This window comes from Prinia subflava, chromosome 8 (assembly GCF_021018805.1).
Source record: "Prinia subflava isolate CZ2003 ecotype Zambia chromosome 8, Cam_Psub_1.2, whole genome shotgun sequence".
Classification (NCBI taxonomy): Eukaryota; Metazoa; Chordata; class Aves; order Passeriformes; family Cisticolidae; genus Prinia; species Prinia subflava.
Window position 1 is genome coordinate 6,065,731 of NC_086254.1, and position 23,838 is coordinate 6,089,568.

Genomic DNA, 23,838 nt, shown 5'->3' on the forward strand with positions numbered 1-23,838 from the left:
GGAGCTCCTTGGGGTCTGGCCAGGCACTCCCAAATCTTGGCATCATGTCTGATAGTCCCTTCTAAATAAAAAGAGATCCAAATTCAGCAAATTGCACTGAAATCAGGGGTTGAAGCTGTGAAATCAAAGCTGTGAGTACCCAAAAAGCAGAATATTGAGGTGTCTCTTTGCCCTCTGAACATTTATTCCAATATTTACACACAGATGAGGCACTCATGTGATGGAGGAATAAATGAGGCAACACTGAGCTCTTGATCTGGTTTGGTAAAATGAGAGTCAGGCGGGGATGAAGCAGAATTTCCTGAGCTTTTTTGTCTGATGAAGGATTTCAAGATCAAGTATTTCATGTTGAAAGCCTTCATGATTATAATAAATCATCTGTGTGTGAATATCCACACAAAGTCAGCCACTGGTTTAAATTGTGGCTGCAAACCATTCTTTTATAATTATTATGAACTACTGGAAGTAGAAATAAAATTTTAAGTACATCCTGGGAGCTTTATGGCTTACAGATGATATCAAATCACAATATTTGACTCTTTTCCCCCCCCCTCAGCTCTGTCATGGGTTTACTTTGTGTTTTTATGCAGAGAAATTATGCTTTCTGAGCTTCATTTGTGCAGTGTATGAAAGGGACTGATAAATCCCAGTGTCTGGGGGATTTGTCATATTCGTTTCCATGGTATTTAAGCTTCTTTGATGTTTGGAGAGGAAAGAAAATTATTGGAAAAATACATTTGTCGCCTCTTAAAGATAATTTATCATACATTAAATGCCTTCCAAGGCTGGAGACTAAGGGTACATTTACACTGGGTTTGTTTTGTGTTGGAGGGGGAAAGTCCTTGATGGGGTTGTGATACATCCATGTAGATTTTTCTCTCCAAAAGGGAAAGAAAACAAGAGATAAGTGGATCAGAGCATGGAAAGACACACTATTAATTTTGAAATTCACATTTTTGTTCACAGCAGCCACTGATGTTGTTTGACAGGCTGCAGCCTTGGGCTGCAAGTGTTTACATCTCGATCTGCCCTTTCCCAAAATGAAGTTGTTGAGATTTGCTCTGAACATATCAAAAGCAGCTGGGAGCAGACTGTAAATATCTTTTGCAGCAGACTGTAAATATCTTCAGCCCACCAGAACAACTCAGCAGACCCCTGAAGTTCCATCCTGGGAGCTGATTTGTGCTGGGATGGGTTTTTGCCAGCAGCTCTGTTGTTCTGGGGGTGCTGTACAGGATGCAGGAGCTCCCTCACTGCTGAGTGAACCTTTGCAGCAGTCTCAGTTCCAGATGTGAACAGCTCTCAGCCCTCTGCAAATGCAAGGATGGCTTGTAAACAATAATCCCCCTAAAAATCCAATGCTGAACAAGATGTGAAAGGCTCTGGGCTCGTGGCATGTGCACGGCATCAGGGAATGAGTTTGAAACCTGCTTCCTGTCAGTGCAGGGGAGGATTTACTCTGATTCAAATCTTTACAATTTGAATTGTGTTGGTTGATCTTTTCTGTGTCAGAACCCCCAGACCAGAAAAGATTCATAGAGAGCAGATGCCACCTTGCTGATGTGCCACCATTTCCCAATGTCCTGAATATCACACAGAAGATCTGCCAGTCTCCCATATTTCTGTTTATTCCCTTAATTATTCTCTTAGTTATTCCCTTAATTAGCCATTCCCTGCCACAGGAGATGGACCTTCCTAATTCTTGGAACAGAGAAGGTGGCACAGAGTGACTCTGGAAGTGCAAGACAGGTAAATGTGTGTCCTGAGAAGAAACTGAGCACTCAGCACTTCCTGATTATTTAAGAAATTGATGTTATTTTTAATTTTCTCATTTCTTATCTCCCCTCACTTTTTTTTCTCTGTAGTGTGTGTTTAGCTGTGCTCAGGGCTGCTCTCGTGCTGAGAAAGGGGAATGAGCTGCCAGAATTCCTGATCTGATACTTCAAAACACCTGGGCTTTCTCTTCCCATAAATCCAGATTTCTTGAGGGTTCTTTGGCAGTCCCTGCTGGAGAAGTTTTATTAGAAGAAGTTTTGTTTTATGGGAGGAGAGGGAGCTCCTACCTGGCTGTGGGCAAGGGAAATGGATCTGCTGCAGCCAGATGTGCACAGGGAGTTTTGAGGAAGGTCCAGGAAATCCCTCGTGCTGAGCTGAGCAGCTTTGGTGGAGCTCAGGGCTGTGTGTGAGGCTGTGCCCACCTCTGAGTGCACAATGGGACAGGCAGGGAGCAAAATTAATTGGGTTTGTGTTTGTGTGGGTGTTTGTTAGCTAAAGGTGAGCAGCCTGAGGCAGGAAATGCAAACCCTCAGAATTTGGAGCTTTGGGGGTTTTTTGGGGAGCAGATTGACTTCAAACAGCACTGAAATGGCTCACACCTTAATTAATTAATTAATATTTTGCTCTCCACCCCATTGGAAATCTGTGTTTTCCCATCTGGAGGGGGGAGATTTGGTTGACCCTGCTGGAGCTGGGGGTTGGACTCTGGAGATCACAGAGTTTCTGGGTGATCTTAACTACAGTTTTCTCTTGAAGTTTTCTTAATTTGGGTAAAATTACTCTACAGTGCCTCTCCACTGCCTTAAATTTGGCCCAACCCAGAACCATTCCCTCCTGCACCCTGGCTGTGCTGGGCCCCTCCAGCTCAATCCATCCCAGCCCAGACTGGGATTATTCTGGGTCCTGCTTTTCAAACACACACACACACACACACATACACACAGATATTTTTCTGTGTTGCATTTTCTCTGATGAAACCTTTTATTGCCTCTGCCTGCCCTGGGGTGGCAGCTGTGCCAGGGCAATGTGCAAAGAGCACGTTCTGCATCCCAGAAATTGCCTGCCTTCCTTGGCACCACATCCACTTCCCTGTGCTCCACAGGCTTCGGAAGCAGCGGCCTCAGCTGGGAGTTCAACTTGTGAAACTCTTTGGGTTTTGGCAGAGAGGAGTCAGGAAAGGCTTTGTGCACCTCAGTCTGGCCAGTATCAGGCTTTTCTTTATTTTTTTTTATTGCTACCCATAACCAGTGGAATTTAACCCCTGGAGATGTGCTGGAGGTTTAAACATGGACCAGAGAGATTTTGGGCAGTTCTAAAAGCATCTCCCAAGTTTTTTGCTGCCTGTGAAGGAGGGAGAAGAACCTGAGGGCTTTTATTGGCAGCTGTGGGTCAAGTGTCTGCTCTTGTACCTCTTGAGAGGGTTCCAAAAATTTGCTGTTTTTTAAATTGATTTGATGTTTTCAGTTTTCTGAGTACCCTAGGCCAGGACAGGGATAAGCAACACACTCTGAGCCCCAAAATGTCAAAAAACAGGTGGACTTTGGAGAAATGTGCAGAACACCTTGAATGCTCTGCAGGCATCATGCCATCCCCATCTGGGTGCACTGGTGTCCCTTATCCCATAGGGAAAGTGGGATTGGGCTCACCTTCCTTGGCCTGGCTGAGCCCAGGCAGCCCTGGAGCCCTTCCAGCCTCACCAGCTGCACAGTTCAATCTCAATCCCCTGTATCATCTGCTGCTTTTTAAATACTCTTCAATTTCATCTGCGTTTTCCCTTTTGTGTGGTTCCTGGATTTCCTGACACAAAGCCCTGGATGCAGCATCGATGAGGGAGGGTGGGAAAAGGAAGGACTAAAAACACCCACACAAAACCTGGTGGGATCCAGCCCTTCCTCCCTGCAGGTTTGCTGCTCATCACCCAGAAACTCCCCCAAAAACTGCTGCTTCCCACTGCCCACGCTGAGGGATGGAAATGCTCTAATCCAGGCCAATTTAAACATTGTTTAATGTTTAAATTAAACCCTTTCCCCCTTCAGCATCCTGCCTCCTTCCTCAGCAGGAAGTTTTGTCTTTCCCTGCTCCAGGTGGGACAGGAGCCCCTGTCCTGTGTCACCACCTCAGGTGAGCCTCAGCAGCTGAAGCCACGGGGAAAAGCAGCTCCAGCCACTGGAAATGGCCCTAAAATCCTCCTCATGCTCCCAAAGGCTGCTGGGGGGGTTCTGTGGGTACCCCATCCCTCTGCTGCTGGGGTTGTCACCCTTGGAACCCACCAGGTTTAGTGGGATGAGATGGGATGTGAAGGTTTTCACCCAAAGTGGGACTGACTCTCCAAATGCTTCTTCTTCCTCTTTGGGTTTTGAGCTTTTCCCAGCCTTTTCCCCCTGCTTTTCCACTTCTCTGGAGCTGAAATCTTCCCTCCAGTGCCAGCTGAGCTGGTTGGAGCAGGCCAGGAGCAGCAAGGAAAACCACAATATTTTGGGAGCAGTGGTGAGGCAGGGAGAGTCGGAGGGAGCCTTTGGATTCAGCATTTTCTGCTGGGGCCTCAGCAGAGCCCAGGAGTTAATCATTCAAATATGCTTATGTGTAACTAATCTCTGCAGGACAATGAGCTGAGGAATTACTGAATGCAATTGAAATGGGGCAGAGTGGTTGCTATAAAAAGGGTGTCCCGAGCCAATGGGAGCCAGCAGGCTCCTATAAAAGCGGGTGGGGAAGGAAAAAACAGCTGGTGGGAAGAGATCCCCAAAATCCCAAAGCGTGTCCTGAGCTGCCTCTGCTTGGGCAGAGATCCTCCTGAGCTGCTGGAAATCAGGCTGAGCCCTTCTCCCAGCACTTGTGGGGTCAGTGGATGTGATGAGAAGGGCAGGATCTGCCTAGAATCACCTGGTGGAGCCTAAAAGGATGAAATCCAGCAGTGCCGTGAGTTTGGGGTGGATTTTGGGGGGAGCAGGATGCTCTTCCAGGAGCTGGGTGGGATCCTGGAAGGAAAAGCAGCTGGGGGGAGGAGATCCTCTCAATCCCAAAGCGTGTCCTGAGCTGCCCCTGCTTGGGCAGAAATCCTCCTGAGCTGCTGGAAATCAGGCTGAGCCCTTCTCCCAGCACTGCTCATCCCTGTGGGCTCAGTGGACGTGGTGGGATCTGCCCGGAATCACCTGGTGGAGGCCAAAAAGATGAAATCCAGCAGTGCTGTGAGTCGGGGTTGGATTTTGGAGGGATCAGGATGCTCTGGCAGGAGCTGGGTGGGATCCATGGAAGTGGAAGCCCAGGTGAGGCTGAATTTGGGGAGCTGTGAGGATGTTGAGCAGCGTTATCCCGTGGGATGTCCATGGAGCAGGCTGCTGCAGCGGGAATAGGGAGGTGAGGAAGGGATGGGAGTGGGATGGGATCTAATCCCAGTGGATTTAGGGATTAGATCAGCTGGGCTGACCCCGGTGACCATCTCAGGGCCTGTCCTGCACTCATCCCTTGGCTCCCAGCCCTCCCACCAGCAGGTTTTGGCTTTATCCCTGATGTTTGGAGCCTCACAGGATCCATGCTCTGTGTGCCATCGGTGAGCTCAGCACTGGCCGGGGCTGGCAGGAGAAAATTCCTCCTGGAGCTTTGTGCCAGCCTTCAATTCCCCCGAAGAGGTGTTAAGTGCAGCTGTTTCCACCTCCAGGGCACAGACATTTATTCCTCCGGTGGTGCCACTGCCAAGCCTTCAAAAGCAGGAAATCCCATCATCTCCAGGCATCACATTCCTCCTGCTACTCTTTTTTTTCTCCAGGCTTTTAGTTTAATAATATTTTATCTGTCTTTTTTTGTGACTTTTCTGCCTTTTGTCCCATTTGAAGCCACAAACAGATGATTTACACCAACCCTCCCATCAAATCAGCCTTCAGCCCCTTTTTCTCCTTGCAAATCAGCAAATGGGTGTGAGGAGTTTGGGATGGGATCATCCCTGCCCCAGCCAGCTGCTCTCCCATCCAGAAAACGAAGAGCACAGCCTGTTTCCTGTTAAATCTTGCTGCCTGCATTGGTTTACATTGTTTTTCTGATGTTTTACAGCTTCCAAGCTGATGTTGCATTAAAGCTGGCTGGAGCTGAGGCAAGAAATCAGATGCAGGCACTGGCAGGGTTCCCCAAGTGCATTCATGAGGGTTGATCCCACAGTTACATTTTCTCAGTCCCTGCAGGAGCTGGGTCCTGGCTGAGGCTCCAGAAGTTGCTTTGGGGACAAATTGGGAGTTTTAATCACAGGCCCAATGGTGGAGGGGCTGTGCCTGCTCCTCAGCCAGGTTTGTTTGCTCTGTGGGGGCTCCCCAGGGTCTCTTGACCCCTGAGCTTTGTTTTCAGTTTCTTTTCCTTGCTGTCCTGTTGAGGAGGGGAGTGAGGGAGGCTGGGTGGGCACAGGCTGGGGCAGAATTTTTTATTACATTTGTGTTTAATTTATTTATTTATGTGTGTGAGTGTTTATAGAACAGGATATAGAATCATAGACTGAGTTTAAAGGGATCCTTAAGGATCCTTGAGTCCAATTCCCTGCTCTTCACCCCCTACCTAAAGTTAACCACGTGAGTAGGAGAATCCAGATGTCCCTTGAACTCTGATGAGCTCCCTTCCCTGGGGAACATCTTCCAGAGCATTTAATGTGGATGTTATGGATATAAAAATGTATTTTAGGCAAAGCAGGATGAGTCTGTCATGCCTTGCACAGATGAACAGGACAGGGCTGATTTGGGGTGGCAGATCCCGACCCCCCATGGTTTGGTGGTGTTGTCCTTGCTGGATGCATCCACAAAAAAAAAACCCCAAAACACTAAATCCAGCTGCTTTCCATCCATCCAGGTTAGCCAGAGGCTGCCTGAAGGGCAAGGCAAGGATTTCTGCCTGAAGGATCCAAAGGTTTTTGGAGTCCAAAGCCCTGATTTAAGGGCAAAAGCTTTTTGCTGGCTGCAGGAGTGCAGGAAGTTTTTTGTGTGGCTTTAGGAGCAGCAGCAGGCATTGGCCGGGATGTTCTGCCCTTTGTGGGCCAATTCTGGCAGGGAAAGTCTGATTTTCTTCCTTAGGAAAACAAGAAATAGAATATTCCTGTGAGGACTGAGTGCAGGAGGATGGGCAGGATTTAATTACAGGGGATACACCACCCAAATCCATCAGAGTCCCGTGGGAATGGGTCAGAAGTCATTAACTGTAAATACGTTTATGTGGGGATATTTGGGAATGATAAAGTGTTAGAACCAGGATGGGCTGAGCAGTTCCTGATTTTGCCATTTCTGTGCCTTTTCTCTCCTCTGTAAAATTGCTGTATTAATGGCTGTTCTCTTTTCTTGATTTAAAAGTGTTATTTCAGGTGAGTAAATTCATTATTTGCCTCTGCTGGGGCAATTTGGGTGTTCTCAAGGAAAAAAATTGATTTCTTTCTTTGCATGAAGGGGCAGAGCTTCAACAGATTCTTTTTTTGGTGCATTTCATCCTCCTCTGTGCTGCTTTTTTAATTTGACATCTGTTTTTCAATTGAGGGGGATGTGATCCAGCAGTTGGGGATGGGGAGGAAGGAGGTCTAGATTTGTACTTTGTCTTCTATGAATTTATATGAATTATTTAGGGGTTTTGGGGTTTTTTTGAGACTGAAGATTTCAGATTGGGATTCTCCCTTTGAATCTCCCCATTCCCAAACTGAGGTGCTTCCTGATTTTTCAGCGAGGGCAAACCCAGCAGCACCTCAGGGGAAGAGTTAAATGCTGGGGCCACATTCCAAAAGGCCACTGGAAAAAGAAAAGAGCAGTGGAATCCAAACTAGACTAGAGAGAGCTCTGGAAAAGGCAGAACTCTCCAGTTTCTCCCAGATTTTGGCCCAGGGGCTTCACCCCTTTCACTCAACACCTGAAGATACCAACATGGGAGTTACAGAAATGAGTCCAAAGCAAGGTTTGTCAAGCAATATCCTGGGCTGGGCTGTTCATCCACTGCAAACAGGGAAAATCCTGCCAGGATTTTCACCAAATGAGCCTGGCCCCAAAGGCAGGGGGATTTTATTTGTTGTTTTTTTAGGGAATCGCCCTCCTCATCTGCCCCTAAACTCAATGGCTGAACTGAGACTGTAACAAATCTGGCAGCCCCTGGGGAGGGAAAATTCAGGTTTAATCCAATTCCTTGTAGCTCAGCCCTGCAGGAGGCAGGGGATGGTGAAAATACATCTGGAACCAAGAACCACGGAGGGGATGGGATTTAAATTCTGCCTTGTCTCATCTTTAATTGTGGGAATTGTAATCCCCTCTCCTAAGAACCTCACAGAGAAGGGGCTGCACCATCCCCTCAGCAGCATTAATGATCTTCCTTCAGAGTTTTGATCCTGTGGCTTTGGCAGTGAGGTGTTTTGTTTTATTTTATTTTTTAGTTGCTGGGGTTTGTGAGCTGCTTCCACTTCCTTGTGCCATTTTCTAGGTGCAGACGAGATCATTCCTTGATGATCTCTTTATTAATGAGCTGATGGATATTTATCTCATTCTCTTTATTAATGAGCTGATGGATATTTATCTCATTCTCTTTATTAATGAGCTGATGGATATTTATCTCATTAGGAGGCCAGTGTGCTAAAGCTTTACAAACTCAGGCCTTGATCTGGCCAATCTCTGGGAATTTTCAGCCATTTAAACCTCATGGGACAAGAAATAAGAAACGAGAAATCCTGAGAGCATCACACATCACCCAAAGCCTTCAGCAGAGACTTTATAAAAAACTCCAGTCTCTGTGATACTGATTTGGGGCATTTTTAGGTGGTTTTTTTTTTTCTTCAGGAAAACCTAAAGAAGGGGAAGGAATTAGGCAATGGGTTATTCTGGGATGTCCCCGTGCTGGAGATGAGCTCTCCTCCCGCACACGTCCTCGTGCCACATCAGCAGCTGTCTGCAAGCCAAGGACATGGGGAGATGCCTATGGCTGGAAAAACAGCTCCTTCTGTATTTATTGGACTTCATACCAGCTGGAAAATCCCAGAGATCTGCACCTCCAGGGGCTCCTGCAGCTGGGGGAAAAAGTCTTCCTGTGAAATAAATCCGTGCGATGCCTAAAGTGCCTCGCCTGTGCTGAGGGCAGCAGGGGGAGGTCCCTACCCCCATAATTATTTCTCCAGGCAGGTGATAAGGTCAGTTTGTAGCTGTCCATCTAGAAACCAGCAGGGATCAGGCAGAGGTGGGGAATATGGAGCTGTTTATCAGAAAATGCTGCTTTTTGGGGTCAGAGCAAAAATCGCCTTGATCCTCTCTGACTCACAAGCGGGTGGAGGTCAGGTTGTAAAAATGAAGTCCATGTTGTCCTGACTTGGATAACCTCAGTTTAAACCCTCCTGAAATGGTGCTTGCAGCAGGAAAACCCTGCTTGGGGATGGAGCAGGATGAGTCCAGACCCTGCAGGAGCCAGGGATCCCTGCCAGGGAGTCCAGAGAAAAGCTGGAGATGCTGTCAGGTTTGCACGAGGGTGATGCTGATGCAGTTTTGGGGGATCCCTGTGCTGGCAGCTGAGGGGTTTTGCTGGCAAACACTGGGAATGGCATTTCTGCTCCCACAGGGATTCCCATGGCGTGGTTTGGGTGGCTTTGGACAAACCTTGCCCTGCCAAGGGCAGACTCTGAACGGGCACTGCCATCGCTACACGAGGGCCAGAAAACTCTCAGTAGCAGGGAAAAGCAATAAAAATGAGTGTTCCTCTGGGAAAAGCTGAGCCAGACACGAACGTTCTTCCAAGTTAACCAATGTCCTGGCTGGCTGTGTGGCTGACAGGTTTGCTCTGCTCCTAAAATCATCTGTGTGAGGCTCAAGGCAGGATCTGGGTACAGGAACAGCTGATTCTCCTGGGATGCAGCAAAATGTCATCAGCTTCATGTCTGGGCCTGTTTCCCCTAAACTCAAAGGCCTGTGGACACAGTCCTTGGATTTTCTCCTCCTCTGGGAGTTTGAAGTCTTCCCTGAATGTCCAGGTTGTTTTTTTTTGGCTCAGCCTGCCCTTGCAGACGCTGCTGGGGTCCATCTGTGGTGCTGGGTGCCAGCTGCCCCCAGCCTGCAGCCAGGAGGGGGGCATTCCCATTCCCTGTCCCTGCTTCAGGGCTCTGGGATCACCCTCAGCCCAAGGGCATCTCAGAACTGGGATGTGGAGAGGATCCTGCCCTGGGATCCACTGAGGGCTGGAGGGCTGTGCTGATGGGATAATTGGCAGTTTCCTTCAGCAGGAAGGTGCCAATCCCATCATTTTTCCCGTGGTTTTGTTCCCATCCATAAATGCCCAGATGACAGGATTGACTCAGCACATCCCTGACACAGCCAAGAAAGCTCCTGGGGCTGCAGGGAGAGGGAAGGGTGCCCAGCACAGGGCACACGGGGCTTGGGGTTTGGGAATTTCACCCAAAAGCCAAATGAATTTCCACAGGACAAGCTGAAATCCAACCCTGCTGCTTTGTGTGTGCTTTATCATATCCTCCAAATCCCTCCTTCAATTCCTTCTGTGAAGGCTCCAAACTTTTACAATGGAGATAACACAGAGATGTTTTGAGCACCTCAGCCCTCCCTGCCTTTCCAAACTCCCTTTAGTGACTTCAGATATGAAAACCACAAGCACTGAACCTCCTCCAGCTGCTTCTCCATGGAGGAGAGATTAGAGATCCTTCTCATGTGAGACAGAAATCGGGGTTGTGCCATTGCTGCTGAGGTTTTCGAGGAAAAAGAGTTGTATTTAGCAGTTCTGGCAAGCACAGCTCGCCCTGCTCCGGGCTGCTGCAATGGACAGAGCCAGGGGGAAATTCTTTGCATTCTTGGGATTGGGAGGTGGAATGAAGGTGAAATGCTCCTGGAGGAGGGCCAGGCTATCTGGAGTAGCAAAGCTTTTAAATATCACACTGGATTTGAATTCAGGGGTGCTTTTGGAGTGGAGCTGGTGGCAGGAAGAGCGTTGGACTGGGAGTGCAGGGAGGGGAAAAAAGCCTCATTTTGGCCAGGGGATGCGCCAGAGTGCAGCGAGCAGAGGTCAGGGCAGCAGTGCTGGGGCCTCTGCTGGCTCCCACGCTGGCTCAGCAGCTCGGCTGATGTGGCAGCAGAGATTCTGCTCCCCGGGAGGGCCCTGGGGTGGTGCCAGGCAGCAAAATCTGTCCCTGCTGCTGGGGCTGGCACAGTCTGAGCTGCCCCGGGCTGTGCAGGGCGTGCCTGGCTCTGCCTGCCCTGCACCGGGCACTGACGTGCAGCTGGGCTCTGCCATGCGGAGGAAAAGTCCGCTTGGTGCTGTGGCTCACATCTGGAAATTAAATGGAGAAAAATGCATAATTTAAGCTCCTAAATAACAGCAGAACTCAGGGATGCTCCTTCCTCCTCCCACCAGCAATCCCAGCCACAGCCGGAACTGAGAGCGTGGCAACAACCATGAGCCATGGCAGTGATGAGGGAAAAGAGGGAAACAGGGAAAAACAGCCACCAGCACCCACCTCTGCTCCTCCCAGAGCCCAGCAAACCCCACATTGTGACCTGCAGCACCATCCTGCTCCCCCCGAGCTGCACCTCTGTCCCTGGGCTCATCCTTCATCCCTGCTGAGCCCAGGAAGGGGAATCATTCCCGACATCCTGGAACCAAACAGGGACAGGCCAATGGAAATATTCACTGCCCCTCCTCGGGGTGTTTATCTGCACCCAGCCATCCCTCAGTGCAATATTTATGGGGTTGTTTGATCTCTGGCTGCCGGGTGAGCATTGATTAAAGCAGAGCCCAGCGTGGGGCACCCTCTGCATCCTGGATTTCCATCTGCTCCATCCAGCAGCGCTGTTTTCCCCCCTTTCCTTGGAAAACAGCGTTTCCCCCACCCCGGAGGCACCGTTTGATTGGAAGGCTTTAAAAGGGACAATCTGTGTGAGTCACAGTGAGAGCCATAAAAGAAAAACCAATAAAACCATCTGAAAAGTGCTGTTTAATGGATCGAGGCAAACTTACTGGAAACAGGAGACAGATTGTTTCATCTTGAAATCGTTGCTTCAAATCCGCCTGCATTTGGGAGCAAAGGACATTTATTCCTCATCAATAGCTGTCAGGGAAAAGAGATTTGAAAGGGATTTTGCCACCTTTGAAAGGAGTTGTGGGTTTCTCTGGGCTCCCAGAAGCTCTCTGAGCACATTTTAAAGCCTTTCAAGTGCTGGGTACTCTGGAAATTGAGTCCTTCCAGGGCAGAGCTTTTCAGAGAATGAAAATAATTGTCCCTATCATGGGCACAGGTATCTGCTTGCATAGCAAATGTTGATTTTCTTAGCAAATAAAATGCACCTGAGCTGAGCCACATTCACCTCTGGAGAGAAATGCTTCTCCACTCTCACTGTGGCTTTTCCCAGACTCAATTTGGGGATGTTGAATCCCTTTGGCTGATTTTTCCCCCCTGCACTTGGCAGGCTACACAAAAGTGGGGAATGTCCTGTGGGATTGTTCCCTTGCTCTGACCCTGCAGCAGCACTGACATCCCTGCAGGCTGTCAGTCTGCATCTGGGCTGCTGTGTGTGAGGAAGAAACGTGTTTTCAGTTGGATTTAACTTTTGCATATCGTCTGAGCAAGGTGTTTTCCTGCTCTTGAGGAACTAAACCTGGCTTTTCACCCGGAGCACTGGGAGTGAAGGGGTCACGATGGCCTCAGGCCACGCTTTTTAGGAGGTGAGTTAACCTAGAGATGTGAATTTCTTATAAAGCTGCACCCCCAGGGACCGAGTCACCCTCACTGCTGTCCTGCCCGCTTCACCCAGCCATGGCTCAGAGAGTTGGGGTTGGTGCCAGCAGCTGCCGCAGGCTCGGCTGCTGCTCCAGCCTGACCAGCTGTTCCAGATGTTTTCCCAGCTGCACACGTGGTGGGCACGTGGCAGGCGCTTCCCGCAGGTGTGTGACCCCAGGGGACACCTGAGCCGGGCTGTCAGCACCGCCTGCCTCGCAAAGCCTTCCGAGCTCCTCTCAATTTACAGCACAGCTGGAGCTTCACCCGCTGGCCCAGATCAGCCGGGCCGTGCGTTTCGGGTGGTGTCACCTCTGCAGGCCAAGCCGGGGGGCAGAATTCGGGACAGAGTTCTGTCTGCCAAGTGTTCGGGATTAATTTGGGGTCAGCGGAGGGGCCGTGTGCGCTGTGCCGGGCTCGCGGCCGCCACATCTGCCTGGCACATCTGCCTGGCACATCTGCCTGGCACATCTGCCTGGCACATCTGCCTGGCACATCTGGCCAGACGCTGCCGCACGTGCGCTCCCCGCTCCAGACGCGCGCGCCGCCGCCGCCCAGATGTGCGCGCGCGCCCCGCCCGCGGCCAGCTGTGCGCGCCAGATGTGCGCGAGGGGCGGGGACAGCTCGGTGGCCACGCCCCCTGTCGCTGTCAATCACCGGCGGCGACCCTATGGTGGCCCGCGACACATCGAGGCCCGCGACCAATCAGGGCGTGGTTGTGATTTCCATGGCAGCCGCAGCCGCGCGGCTGAGGGGAGGCGGCGGCGCGGCCGCTCCCGCTCCCGCTCCCGATCGCGGTCCTCATCCCGATCCCGCTCCCGGTGCGCTCCCGTTCCTCGTCCCGCTCCTCGTCCCGCTCCCTGCCCACTGCCATGGTGCCCGAGCGGAGCCGCGGCGGCGGAGGGGCGGCCGTGCCGCTGCTGCGCGGCTCCAGCGCGGCGCGGGGGCGGCAGCAGCAGCAGCAGCAGCGCAGGTGAGGGGCCGCGCCCGCCGCGCACCTGAGGCGGGCCCGGGGCGGGCTCCCCGCGCTCCGCCCTGCCCCGCCCGCGGCCCTGCCGTGCTCGGGGTGGCGGAGCCGCGGCCTGAGGCGCGGCAGGAGCGGGCGGGTCCCCGCCGGGCGCGGTGCAGCCGGGCCGGGCCGGGCGGTCCCGCGGTGCGGCCCGGGATGCGCGCAGGGGCGGCCGCGCTGCTCCCCGCGGCCGAGCCCAGCCCGGTAATTGGCAAAGTTTCCCCGCGGGCGGGAGAAGTCCCGGCAGCGGCTCCCGGCGCTCCGGGTGCCTTTGTTCGGTGTCGGGGAGGGCCGGGAGTGCCCGCGGTGGGGCAGGGGGCGGCGGGGACGGTGCTGCAGCGCTGGGTTGTGCCTGCGAACAGCGAGCCTGGAATCCCCTCCTTCCCCGGGCAGGGACACCTTCCCTAGACCGGCTTCTTCCAAGCCCCATCAATTTTATAGTTTCACAGTTTTATAGTTTTATAGCAGGAGATTGAATCTGTCGCTTAGCTGGAAGTGGGTTTGCTGCCGCCGTCTGTATTTTATTTGTGAATTTGCCGTGCAGTTTTTTGTGCATCTGGATGTTTTTGCTGCTCTTTGCTGAGTTTGGTTCTCTGCAGTGCCTTATAACGGAGCGCTGAATTCCCTCTGAGGGGCACACAGAGAAACGCACAGAACAGGGCTCATCTGTGCTCAGTGTGACATTTTTCCTCTCTTTTTCCCTCTTTTCTTCTTTAATGCATAACTTTAGAGAGCTCGAAGCCTCTGTGTGTCGCCAGTGAAATTCTTTTGGTTGAATTGTTCTCCAGCAGGAACTGTAGAACTTAACGCTGTTCTTGCATAACCAGGAGCATGTTGGTAACTATTTTTTTTTTTTTGACCATTCTCTATGCAAATCCTGATAATTTGCTGTATATATTATAAATGTAAGTAGAGCAGAATGGATGAAGATATTTCCTTTCATTTGAAGCAGAACTTTTTAATTATGTGATTTTTAAAGTGATTTTAGAGGCCTTAACTGTTGAAAAACCTAAAAGTGTTGAATTTTGAGTGCTTGGGTAACAAAATGGAAATGCAGAAATATGAGCATATCTCTTTTTTTACTCTTTATAATGTGATTGTAGTAGAAATCATTAAATTATTACATGGTTGTGTGCTGTATTCCCTGATATGGAAACTTCAGATTCAGCAGTCTGTGCCAATGAAGGTTAATGTGGTGTTTTAAATTTTTCAGGGCTTTACATTTAAAAATAACAGCCAAAAAAATGTAGGTTCAAGGAATGCAGATGTGTGACCAACATTTCATGGTTCCTGCAGCGTGAACTGTAAGGGAGAGTTGTTCTCACATCTGCATTCCCTGATATGAATCCTCTCCAACTTTGTTCTGTCATTCTGTTGGCTGGCTTTCATTCCAGATGTTTTCATGCCAGGTGATTTACCCCTTATTTATTTGTGGACTCCTTGTTGCTTTGTGGAGGTGAATAAAAATTACTCCTTCTATTATTTTTAACTTTGAGATTAATGAGAGGAGAAATTTGGAGCAAACAGCTGCAGGGTTTGAAGGCCATGAGGGTGTAAATAGCTAAAGATGGACTTGCAGCTCAAGACTTCTTGATTTTCATTTTTAACTTTGAGTTTTTTGCTTGGGATTTGTTTCCTTGTGCAGATTCTGATCCGTGAATTGTGGTAACACAGATCCAGCTTTGGGGGAATCAAAAGGTGATTGTGCAGAGGGATAGAAACGCTTCCTGAATGCTCAGATTCTGGGAACATCTGCTAAATGAGGCTGTGGTGGTTTGGGTGGTGTGGCAGTGGTGGTGTGTGGATATTTCAGTGCTGTTCCCTGGTGTTGTGCTCTGCCATTATCCCGTGCAATCGTCTGTGGTGAGCACGCAGAAACAACCACAGTCAGACAGCTCCTACAAGGAAACCTCCATGGGATTCCTTCCTTAAACCTCCATGGGATTCCTTCCTTAAACCTCCATGGGATTCCTTCCTTTTAAACCTTCATGGGGTTCCTTCCTTTTAAACCTTCATGGGGTTCCTTCCTTTTAAACCTTCATGGGGTTCCTTCCTTTTAAACCTTCATGGGGTTCCTTCCTTTTAAACCTTCACGGGATTCCTTCCTTTTAAACCTTCACAGGATCCTTTCCTTTTAAACCTCCATGGGATTCCTTCCTTTTAAACCTCCACGGGATTCCTTCCTTTTAAACCTCCACGGGATTCCTTCCTTTTAAACCTCCACGGGATTCCTTCCTTTTAAACCTCCACGGGATTCCTTCCTTTTAAACCTCCACGGGATTCCTTCCTTTTAAACCTCCATGGGATTCCTTCCTTTTAAACCTCCATGGGATTCCTTCCTTTTAAACCTCCATGGGATTCCTTCCTTTTAAACCTCCATGGGATTCCTTCCTTTTAAACCTCCACGGGATCCTTTCCTTTTAAACCTTCACGGGATCCTTTCCTTTTAAACCTTCACGGGATCCTTTCCTTTTAAACCTCCACGGGATCCCTTCCTTAAACCTCCACGGGATCCCTTCCTTAAACCTCCACGGGATCCCTTCCTTAAACCTCCACGGGATCCCTTCCTTAAACCTCCACGGGATCCCTTCCTTAAACCTCCACGGGATCCCTTCCTTAAACCTCCACGGGATCCCTTCCTTAAACCTCCACAGGATCCCTTCCTTAAACCTCCACGGGATCCCTTCCTTAAACCTCCACGGGATCCCTTCCTTAAACCTCCACGGGATCCCTTCCTTAAACCTCCACGGGATCCCTTCCTTAAACCTCCACGGGATCCCTTCCTTAAACCTTCATTTAGGGATGCTGGAAGAGCTTAGGATAGAAGTTCCTCTAAGAAATACCTCTTCAGTTTCTAAATGTGTATTGCTTTGAGGATGATTCTTGGGAATTCCCAGTGTCTGCTGCCTTTCCAGTATTTATTTTAAGAGAGAAAAAGTGAAGGGTGCAGGAAGAGCCAGGGAAGAAACTGTCACAGCCCCAGAGAATCAGGGACTGAGTAGATCCCCTGAAGAGGAAAAGGAATCATAGGAACCTGCTAGGAAGACATGAGGGGAAAGACAATTTTCCAATGGTATGAGCTCTTCCCCTCTTCTTCTTGCTCCTGCTTTTTGGCACAAGAATCTCCTTCTTTTTGGCTTTTGTTTTGGGGATGCCTGTGGAGCCTCATGCCCTGTTGACACAGAGTGTGATCTTTCCTCCCAGCAAAGCTTTCCAGAAGAGCTGAGCTCAAACTTCGGCCCTTTACGTTTTTCAGAGCTTTAGATTTAAGCCAGCCCATCAGAAAAACCTAAGTTCAAGGGGATGCAAATGTGTGGAAACATTTCTGTGGTTCCTGCTGTGGGAACTGTAAGGGGAGGTTGGAACAAATCAGAAACAAAAGAAATCCCATAAAATCTAAACTGCTCTTCCTAGAAGGAGACCCTGATGTGATGGTCAGAATCTGAGCCAGGAGTTCAGGCCGTGGAAGCAGAGGACGAGTTAATCACTGAAAAATCCTTTGTATGTATTTGGGGTTGTGTTTTATTTTGGGATGGATGATGCCACTGTCACTGCCCTCTCAGTTTAGCTCTGGGAAGGCTCTGGTTGAGCAGCAGAAGGGAGGTGCTCCCTTTCCAGCCTCCAGAGAAAGGCCCTGGAGCTCCAGAGGGTTCCTTGTCACTGCCTGGGAATGGAGCATCTTTTATTCCTCTGGCAGGGAATGATTGAAACACCAACAAACCCCAAACTGTTGAGCATGAAATACCAATGGATGACTTGCCTCTTGAGTAAGCTAAAAATTGTCAACATTTTATGGATGAACTTGAGGAAAAAGGTCTTGACCTGCTGCGTGGAAGGGGAGGGCAGGAGAATGAAATGTGTGCAGGAGGGAACAAAGCAGTGCAGTCAGTTTTGCTGTGCTAACATCATCTGGGGCTGACTCATAGGCCTGACTTTTCTGGGCAGAAAATTCACTTACAGACAATTCTGCTTGGCTGCACTGTCTTGTGATGAAACTCGTAGATCCAAATTCTTTTGGTTTTGTTTTTTATTTTTTTGAGTACCACATAAATTTTACGGGAATTCTTTTTATCCTGGCACTTGAAACTTGCTGCCAAAGGCCTCTCTACCATTGTAGTCATCTACAACTTCCTCAGCTGGTGTTTTGTGTGAGGGTGTTGTGTTTGTTTGGGTGATTGTGGGGTTTGTTTTGGGATATTTTTAATAAAAGCTGTCCGTGCTTGTATAAGGTGAGTGGCACTTTGCTCCTCTCAGGTTAAAAACCCCACAACATTTCAAAGCTCAGCTCAAACGCTGCCAAGGCCTTGCTGATTGCCCTGCTGTGATTTTGAAACGCTGTCAGTTTAATTCCTGTTAACAGCAGAGCAATAATAACTTTTATAATCCTTCAGGCTGACAGATGTGCTCCAGAGCACTTACTCATGGGGAGGAGGGGAAGGTGGGGTTTGTTTGCAGAAGGGCAGCAACTTCCATATGTCATCCTGATCCCAAAGAGCTTTCCTTGGAGCTTCAGGCACAGAAGGGAGTTTGCTGGCTGGGAGAATAAATTAATTTTGGGAGAGGAGCTGTTTCTGACTGCTCCTCTCTGACTTTTCTGACACATAAAGCCCCAGTCTCTATGGCAGTGCATGTGCCAGGTATTGCTTCCAGGTAAAAAACCAGCACAGAAGGTTGTGGGACAGTTAAATCCTGATTCTTTACGGTCTTGCAGCCTTTGGCAACTTGGAACTTCCCAAAACAAATGACTGCATCAAATAAAAGTGTTTGTGGTGATTGATGTCGGGTTTTTGTCACATGGGTGGGATTTAGGTGAGTCAATACTCACAGAAATTTAGGGAACCTCCTCATGGTCTGCAGCATTAATTGGAACTCACAGCTGGAATTGTGCGCAGAAGGAATCATCACTTGCTTTACCCAAGCTGTGAATTAAAGATTTCAGCCTTCAATCACCAGCTTTCCTCCAATACTGGGAGTTTTTCAGCTTTGTTGTTAAAGCTGGGTTTATTTTATTTTTGGTTGAAGTGATATTCTAATATAAATCTTAAATTTGATCTTGGTATGCTTTTCTCCAGTGATCACCTACCTAACTTTTGCATTTGGGGAATGCTGGTGTATCTTCACGGAGTAGGTTTTGGTCTGGAAGATGAAGGTTTTTGTGGAGGATTTTTTTTTTTCTTCCTGAGGAAATTAGTTTTGTGGAATTTACTCAAGCTGAGTAATGGTGGGGATTGTAGGAAGTGTAAATATTTGTAGGGCTTGTGTGTTCTGTACTGAAATGCTGTTTCACTTGTGTTAACTCTTCTCTCCAGCGGGTACTGTATCTAAAAGATTCTGTATTATTTGTTAGTTTGAAGCAGAACAATTTCCCCTTCCCTGACTTCAAGTTAGGTCTGCATGCTGAATCTTTCAGAAGAAAAAATTTGATTTTTGGTGCTATAGAAATACGAAATGCAGGATTTATTTTCTTTTTTGAGCACTGTTCAGATGACCTCCACTTAAATTTCTGGGAATTTGACGTGTTTTTGGTTTTTTAATGTTCAGATTTAAGGTCCAGTTAAAGCAAGGAGAGGTCCATGAGTAGAATGAAGCTTGTCACAGAGGATGAATTGTTCTGTGAGTGTTGGCCACTTCACAGGAAAAGAAGGGAATTAATCTTTGAGTTATATTTGAGTTTAATTTTGGTAACAGAGACTAAAAGCTGAACTTTGAGTGGAGTATTGTGACAGCTGTTGATTGGAATAAGCTTTGTTAATGTGAAGGGCAAAGCCTCCTCTTGGATGCCCTGCCAGAGAAAAACCCTGCTGGGACAGATTCCTGCAGGAGGAATTCCCTTCTTTTCCCACTGCTGAGTGGGAATTGTGTCCTCTGGCTGCTGCCTGCACATTCCCTCGCTCAAATCAGGAATTTCTGAGTTACCAGCTGGATTTTAGGAGGAAAAGGTTAACTGGATAATGCTTTGGAGGGAAGCAGGGAGCAGGCAGAGGGATCTTCTCCCCTCAGGGATGTGTCCTGCAGTGCTGGCAGAGATGGAAAAGCCTGGAGGAAACCAATTATTTAAAATGTTGGCGGTACCTCCGTGCCTGGAGCTCCTCCCAGTTAAAAGCATCTGCGATTCCGAGTGCTCAGTGAACTCTTTCAGCCCTGAACAGCCAGCTCTTCCTTAAAAATCCCAGCAGAGTACTGATTTCATTGGAGTTTTGGGAAGAAGAACCAGTTTTGGGAAGAAGAATCAGTTTTTAGCCCACCTGATCTGAAAACCCAAAGCAGGTGAACTACAGGTAAATGATTGTCTCCACATTGGCTTTAGAAATAGGAAAAATAAAGATACAGGTGGAGGCATCCAGCAGCAGAACAAAGATTTATCTAAGGCAGTGTTTGATATAATTCTCTGATATGTGCTATAAAACATGGCATGTCCTTAGTCCTTCTTGAGAATGGAATTCAACAGCCAGATATTGAAACTATTTTCTATCTAAAAGTTTTCTTCAGACTCTTACGCACGTCTAGAAATCATCTAATTTCTTTTCCTTCTCATCAGTAGAAATAAATTACTTTTGAATAATGCAATTTTATGAAGCTGAACTGAAAAAAAAATAATGAGAAACCTTGCTTTTATTTTGGGGTTTCAGATCCCAAAATACCCCAAATAAAACTCAGAAATTCCTCATTTGAGCAAGGCTCCCCAGCCCTGTGCCTGTTTTATGGGAATGTGCAGGCAGGCAGCAACCAGAGGATAGAATCCCACTTAGCAGTGGGGAAAAGAAAGGAATTCCTCCTGCAGGAATCTGTTTCAGAGCCCAAAATACACCAAATAAAAGCAATTTCTGTGTTGATTTACTGTAAAAAAATTCTAATTTTTTAAAAATTTTCTTCTCCGCTCGCCAGACCTTAATCTCTTTGGGATTGGGATTCCCATGGCCCGTGAACTAGAGGACAATTCGGAGTAGGAGGTCTCTCCGTGCCGCCCACGATGGTGGGGAAGCTGAAGCAGAACCTGCTGCTGGCGTGCCTGGCCATCAGCTCAGCCACCGTGTTCTACCTGGGCCAGCACGCCCTGGAGTGCCACCAGCGCATGGAGCAGCGCGGGCGGCCCCCGCGCGGGGACAGCGCCGCCGCCACGCCGGGGACAGCGCCGGGCGCCAACGCCAGCCTGGCCTACAGCAAGGACATGCCGCTCATCTTCATCGGCGGCGTGCCCCGCAGCGGCACCACGCTCATGAGGGCCATGCTGGACGCGCACCCCGACGTGCGCTGCGGGGAGGAGACCAGGGTGATCCCCAGGATCCTGGCTGTCAAGCAGATGTGGGCGCGCTCCAGCAAGGAGAAGATCCGCCTGGACGAGGCGGGCGTCACGGATGACGTGCTGGATTCGGCCATGCAGGCGTTTCTGCTGGAGATCATCGTCAAGCACGGCGAGCCCGCGCGTTATCTGTGCAACAAGGATCCCTTCGCTTTGAAATCCTTAACGTACCTGGCCAGGATTTTCCCCAACGCCAAGTTCCTGCTGATGGTGCGGGACGGGCGCGCCTCGGTGCACTCCATGATCTCCAGGAAGGTGACGATAGCGGGCTTTGACCTCAACAGCTACAGGGACTGCCTGAGCAAGTGGAACCGGGCCATAGAGACCATGTACAACCAGTGCATGGAGGTGGGCTTCCAGAGGTGCATGCTGGTGCACTACGAGCAGCTGGTGCTGCACCCCGAGAGGTGGATGAGGACTCTGCTCAAGTTCCTGCACATCCCCTGGAACCAGGCAGTGCTGCACCACGAGGAGATGATTGGGAAAGCAGGGGGGGTTTCTCTTTCCAAGTGAGTATGAGCCTTCATCCTTCACCTTGTGCTGTTCTGAAATAGAACATTCTGTATATAAAAGCCACAGCTTGGTTTTGGTTTCTCCCTTGGGCTGAAATAAATCCCCCTGTAGCCTCTCCAGTGTTCCTAGGTTAGCCCAAAGCTTAGGGGGCTTTGGAGGAATATTTCATGGACAGGACAAAGGATTCCAAAAGAGGCTCTGACCCCCAGCTGCAGCTCAGGGCGTTTATTCCAGGTGGTGTCCAGAGGGAAAGAGGATGAGTGCAGAGGAGCAGGGTCTTTTCTTGAGGGGCAGTTTGGGACACAGCCAATGGGGTCAGAAAGGGGAGGAAGGGTTAAACTACACGATTACAGGCTCTAGGGGTCCCTGAGGGGGGAAAAACCATTCCCCAGGGGAATGTGACATTGAGCAACTGATTTCTGATGCATCTTGAAAAGAAGTCATTGCTAATTAACAATTTGCAATCTCAAATTGGTTATGTGTGTGACGTGAACAAACTTTTAATGGTCAAGGCTAACTTGAATATCTGATATCAGCTTTGCTTTTCTCCCTGCCTCAAAATAAACCTGAGCTGTTTTATCTAGGCTGGTGTTACCCATCCCAGCCAGATCACCAGTTTGATTTCAGTAACAATATTGCTACTGAATTGTTATTGAATGCAAGAATGGCCTCGGAGCTGTGTTTGCCAAGAGCATCCTCTTTCAGGAAACTGGAGAAACTGCTCCAAGAGGATAGAAAGCAGAGTTGGCAGCTTTTCTCCTGGCATGTGCTCCTAAAAGGACAAACATTTTGATGAAAATGAACCTTGTTGTAAGCAAATCTTTCACTATTCTGTTGGGCCATCTGTGCACCTGATTCAGCTGCTTTCACAATCCGGAATTCAGCTAGAAAAACTAGATGGGTATTGTTAAAAGAAAATCTGATTTATTTTCTGGTTAAACTACTCTGATTTCTTTGCCACTGTTCACAGCTGAACAACTGAAATGCAGAAGCTGTTTCATCTTTACACATAGAGAGAAATATGTCAGGTTTTGACACTCCTCCTATCTTTGAATCCACCAGATTAATATTTAAAATACTAAATAAGAAGCCCTACTCCAGCAGCAAGGCCTGCCCAGTTAAATTCCTCAGCTCCTGGATTTGGAATATTCAGCACTGGCCAAGTGCTTCTGAGTGAGAGGCACCTTGCACAGCAAGCACACACAGGCTCTTACTGAGTGATTCTATTTATTTAAACTCCAGTTTTGAGAAATAAAAATGGAAAGATTTCCTTTATTTAATGCCTAGGAGCACGGCTGTGGATTTTCTGATATATCATAAGGGCATTTGATTTAAAGCAAATATAAAATTATTATCAGTGATTACAAAGATAACCTAAAACTCAGGTAACAATTAGATATTTCCACTGTGGAGGTTTCACATCACCATTCCCACTGAGGAAACAGCCTCCACTGTGTTCCCAGGGTTATCAGAAGGGATCTCATCCTTTTTTTGGGCAGTGTTGTTTGCTAGCAGGTTGAAAATGTGGAAATGTTACCCTGAAGCAGGGCACTGTGATACCTCCCTGGAAGCTGATCCACATGGGAACCTTTCCCTAATTCCTGGGGTTTGTTGCTACTTCAGCAGCAAAGCTTTGGCCTCTGCCTTGCTGCTCTGAACTTGTGAATCTCAAGTTGTAGCAGCTCTTTTCTTGCTAATTTAATGTGCAGTCAGGTGCTCGTCTGCTAATTTGAAAGATCACAAAAAATCAGTGCCTAAACTTCTTAATTTCCACCCAAACTTGTGAGCTCGGTCCAACAACCCTCAGAAAGTTGAAATTTAGTCACAACTCCCTGGTCCCAAAATCCCCTTCTGAGATTCTGCCTTTGGTTTGAGTCTCTGGTAATGGTTGAAGAGGATAAAGCTGAAAATTCTAGGGTTGTTTTAGAGGTTTTTTTGTCAGATCCTTTTCAGCTTCCATAAAACACCAGTCTGAAGGCCCTGCTTGCCAAGACAGTTTCCTTATGACCATTCCCCTGTCTGGTTTGTTCTTTGTTGATTGTATTTATATTATTTCACCTTACTGACCTTCCAGCACTGGATGGATTTCCTTCCTCTGGCCTGGGAGGATTTTAGCTCCCATGAGGAGTAAAAAAGAGGAACAAGGTGAACTCTGGTGACACGAGTGTGCCCAGCATCAGGTGTGAGGCAGACAGAAATATTCCTTTTATGTATCCAATAATGTCCAAGCTCCTTCTGAGGTCAGAAAAAAAGTTTTAAATTATTTAGAGTAAAAACTCAAGGAGTTTTCAATTACTCAGCCCGAGTTCTGTTCCAGAAATCAGCACAGTAAAGGAGTTGTATGTCTTACAGTCATAAAGACAGAACAAAGCACTGCCAAGTTTCTTCTCTGGAGAAGGAAAACACAACAAAAACACTCCACAAAAGTAGAGCAAAAATGAAAATTACATTAGGACTGTTGCTTAAATGAACAAGAAATCAAGGATTTTCTAGATATGACACTGATTGTGCACTTGCCTTTAAGATCTGTGTAAA

General features: G+C 48.3%; 1 protein-coding gene across 14 annotated transcripts in view; it reads left to right on the forward strand.

The window, feature by feature from the left end:
• Positions 1-4,508: 4,508 nt before the first annotated feature.
• The window catches only part of TPST1 (tyrosylprotein sulfotransferase 1), a 30,703-nt gene continuing 11,373 nt past the window's right edge, over positions 4,509-23,838 (forward strand). For 4 of the 14 annotated variants that reach the window (XR_010081052.1, XR_010081053.1, XM_063402546.1 and 1 more), the window contains exons 1-2: positions 13,192-13,454; positions 20,376-21,299. Coding sequence is in view for 4 of the 14 variants with exons in the window: in XM_063402546.1 (XP_063258616.1) it covers positions 20,461-21,299 (839 nt within the window). In the remaining 10 variants the exon portion in view is untranslated. Of the gene's footprint in view, positions 4,696-13,191; positions 13,455-13,532; positions 13,695-14,220; positions 14,328-20,375; positions 21,300-23,838 lie in introns of those variants that run through there. The other 10 variants (XR_010081044.1, XR_010081051.1, XM_063402548.1 and 7 more) reach the window with 7 other exon arrangements.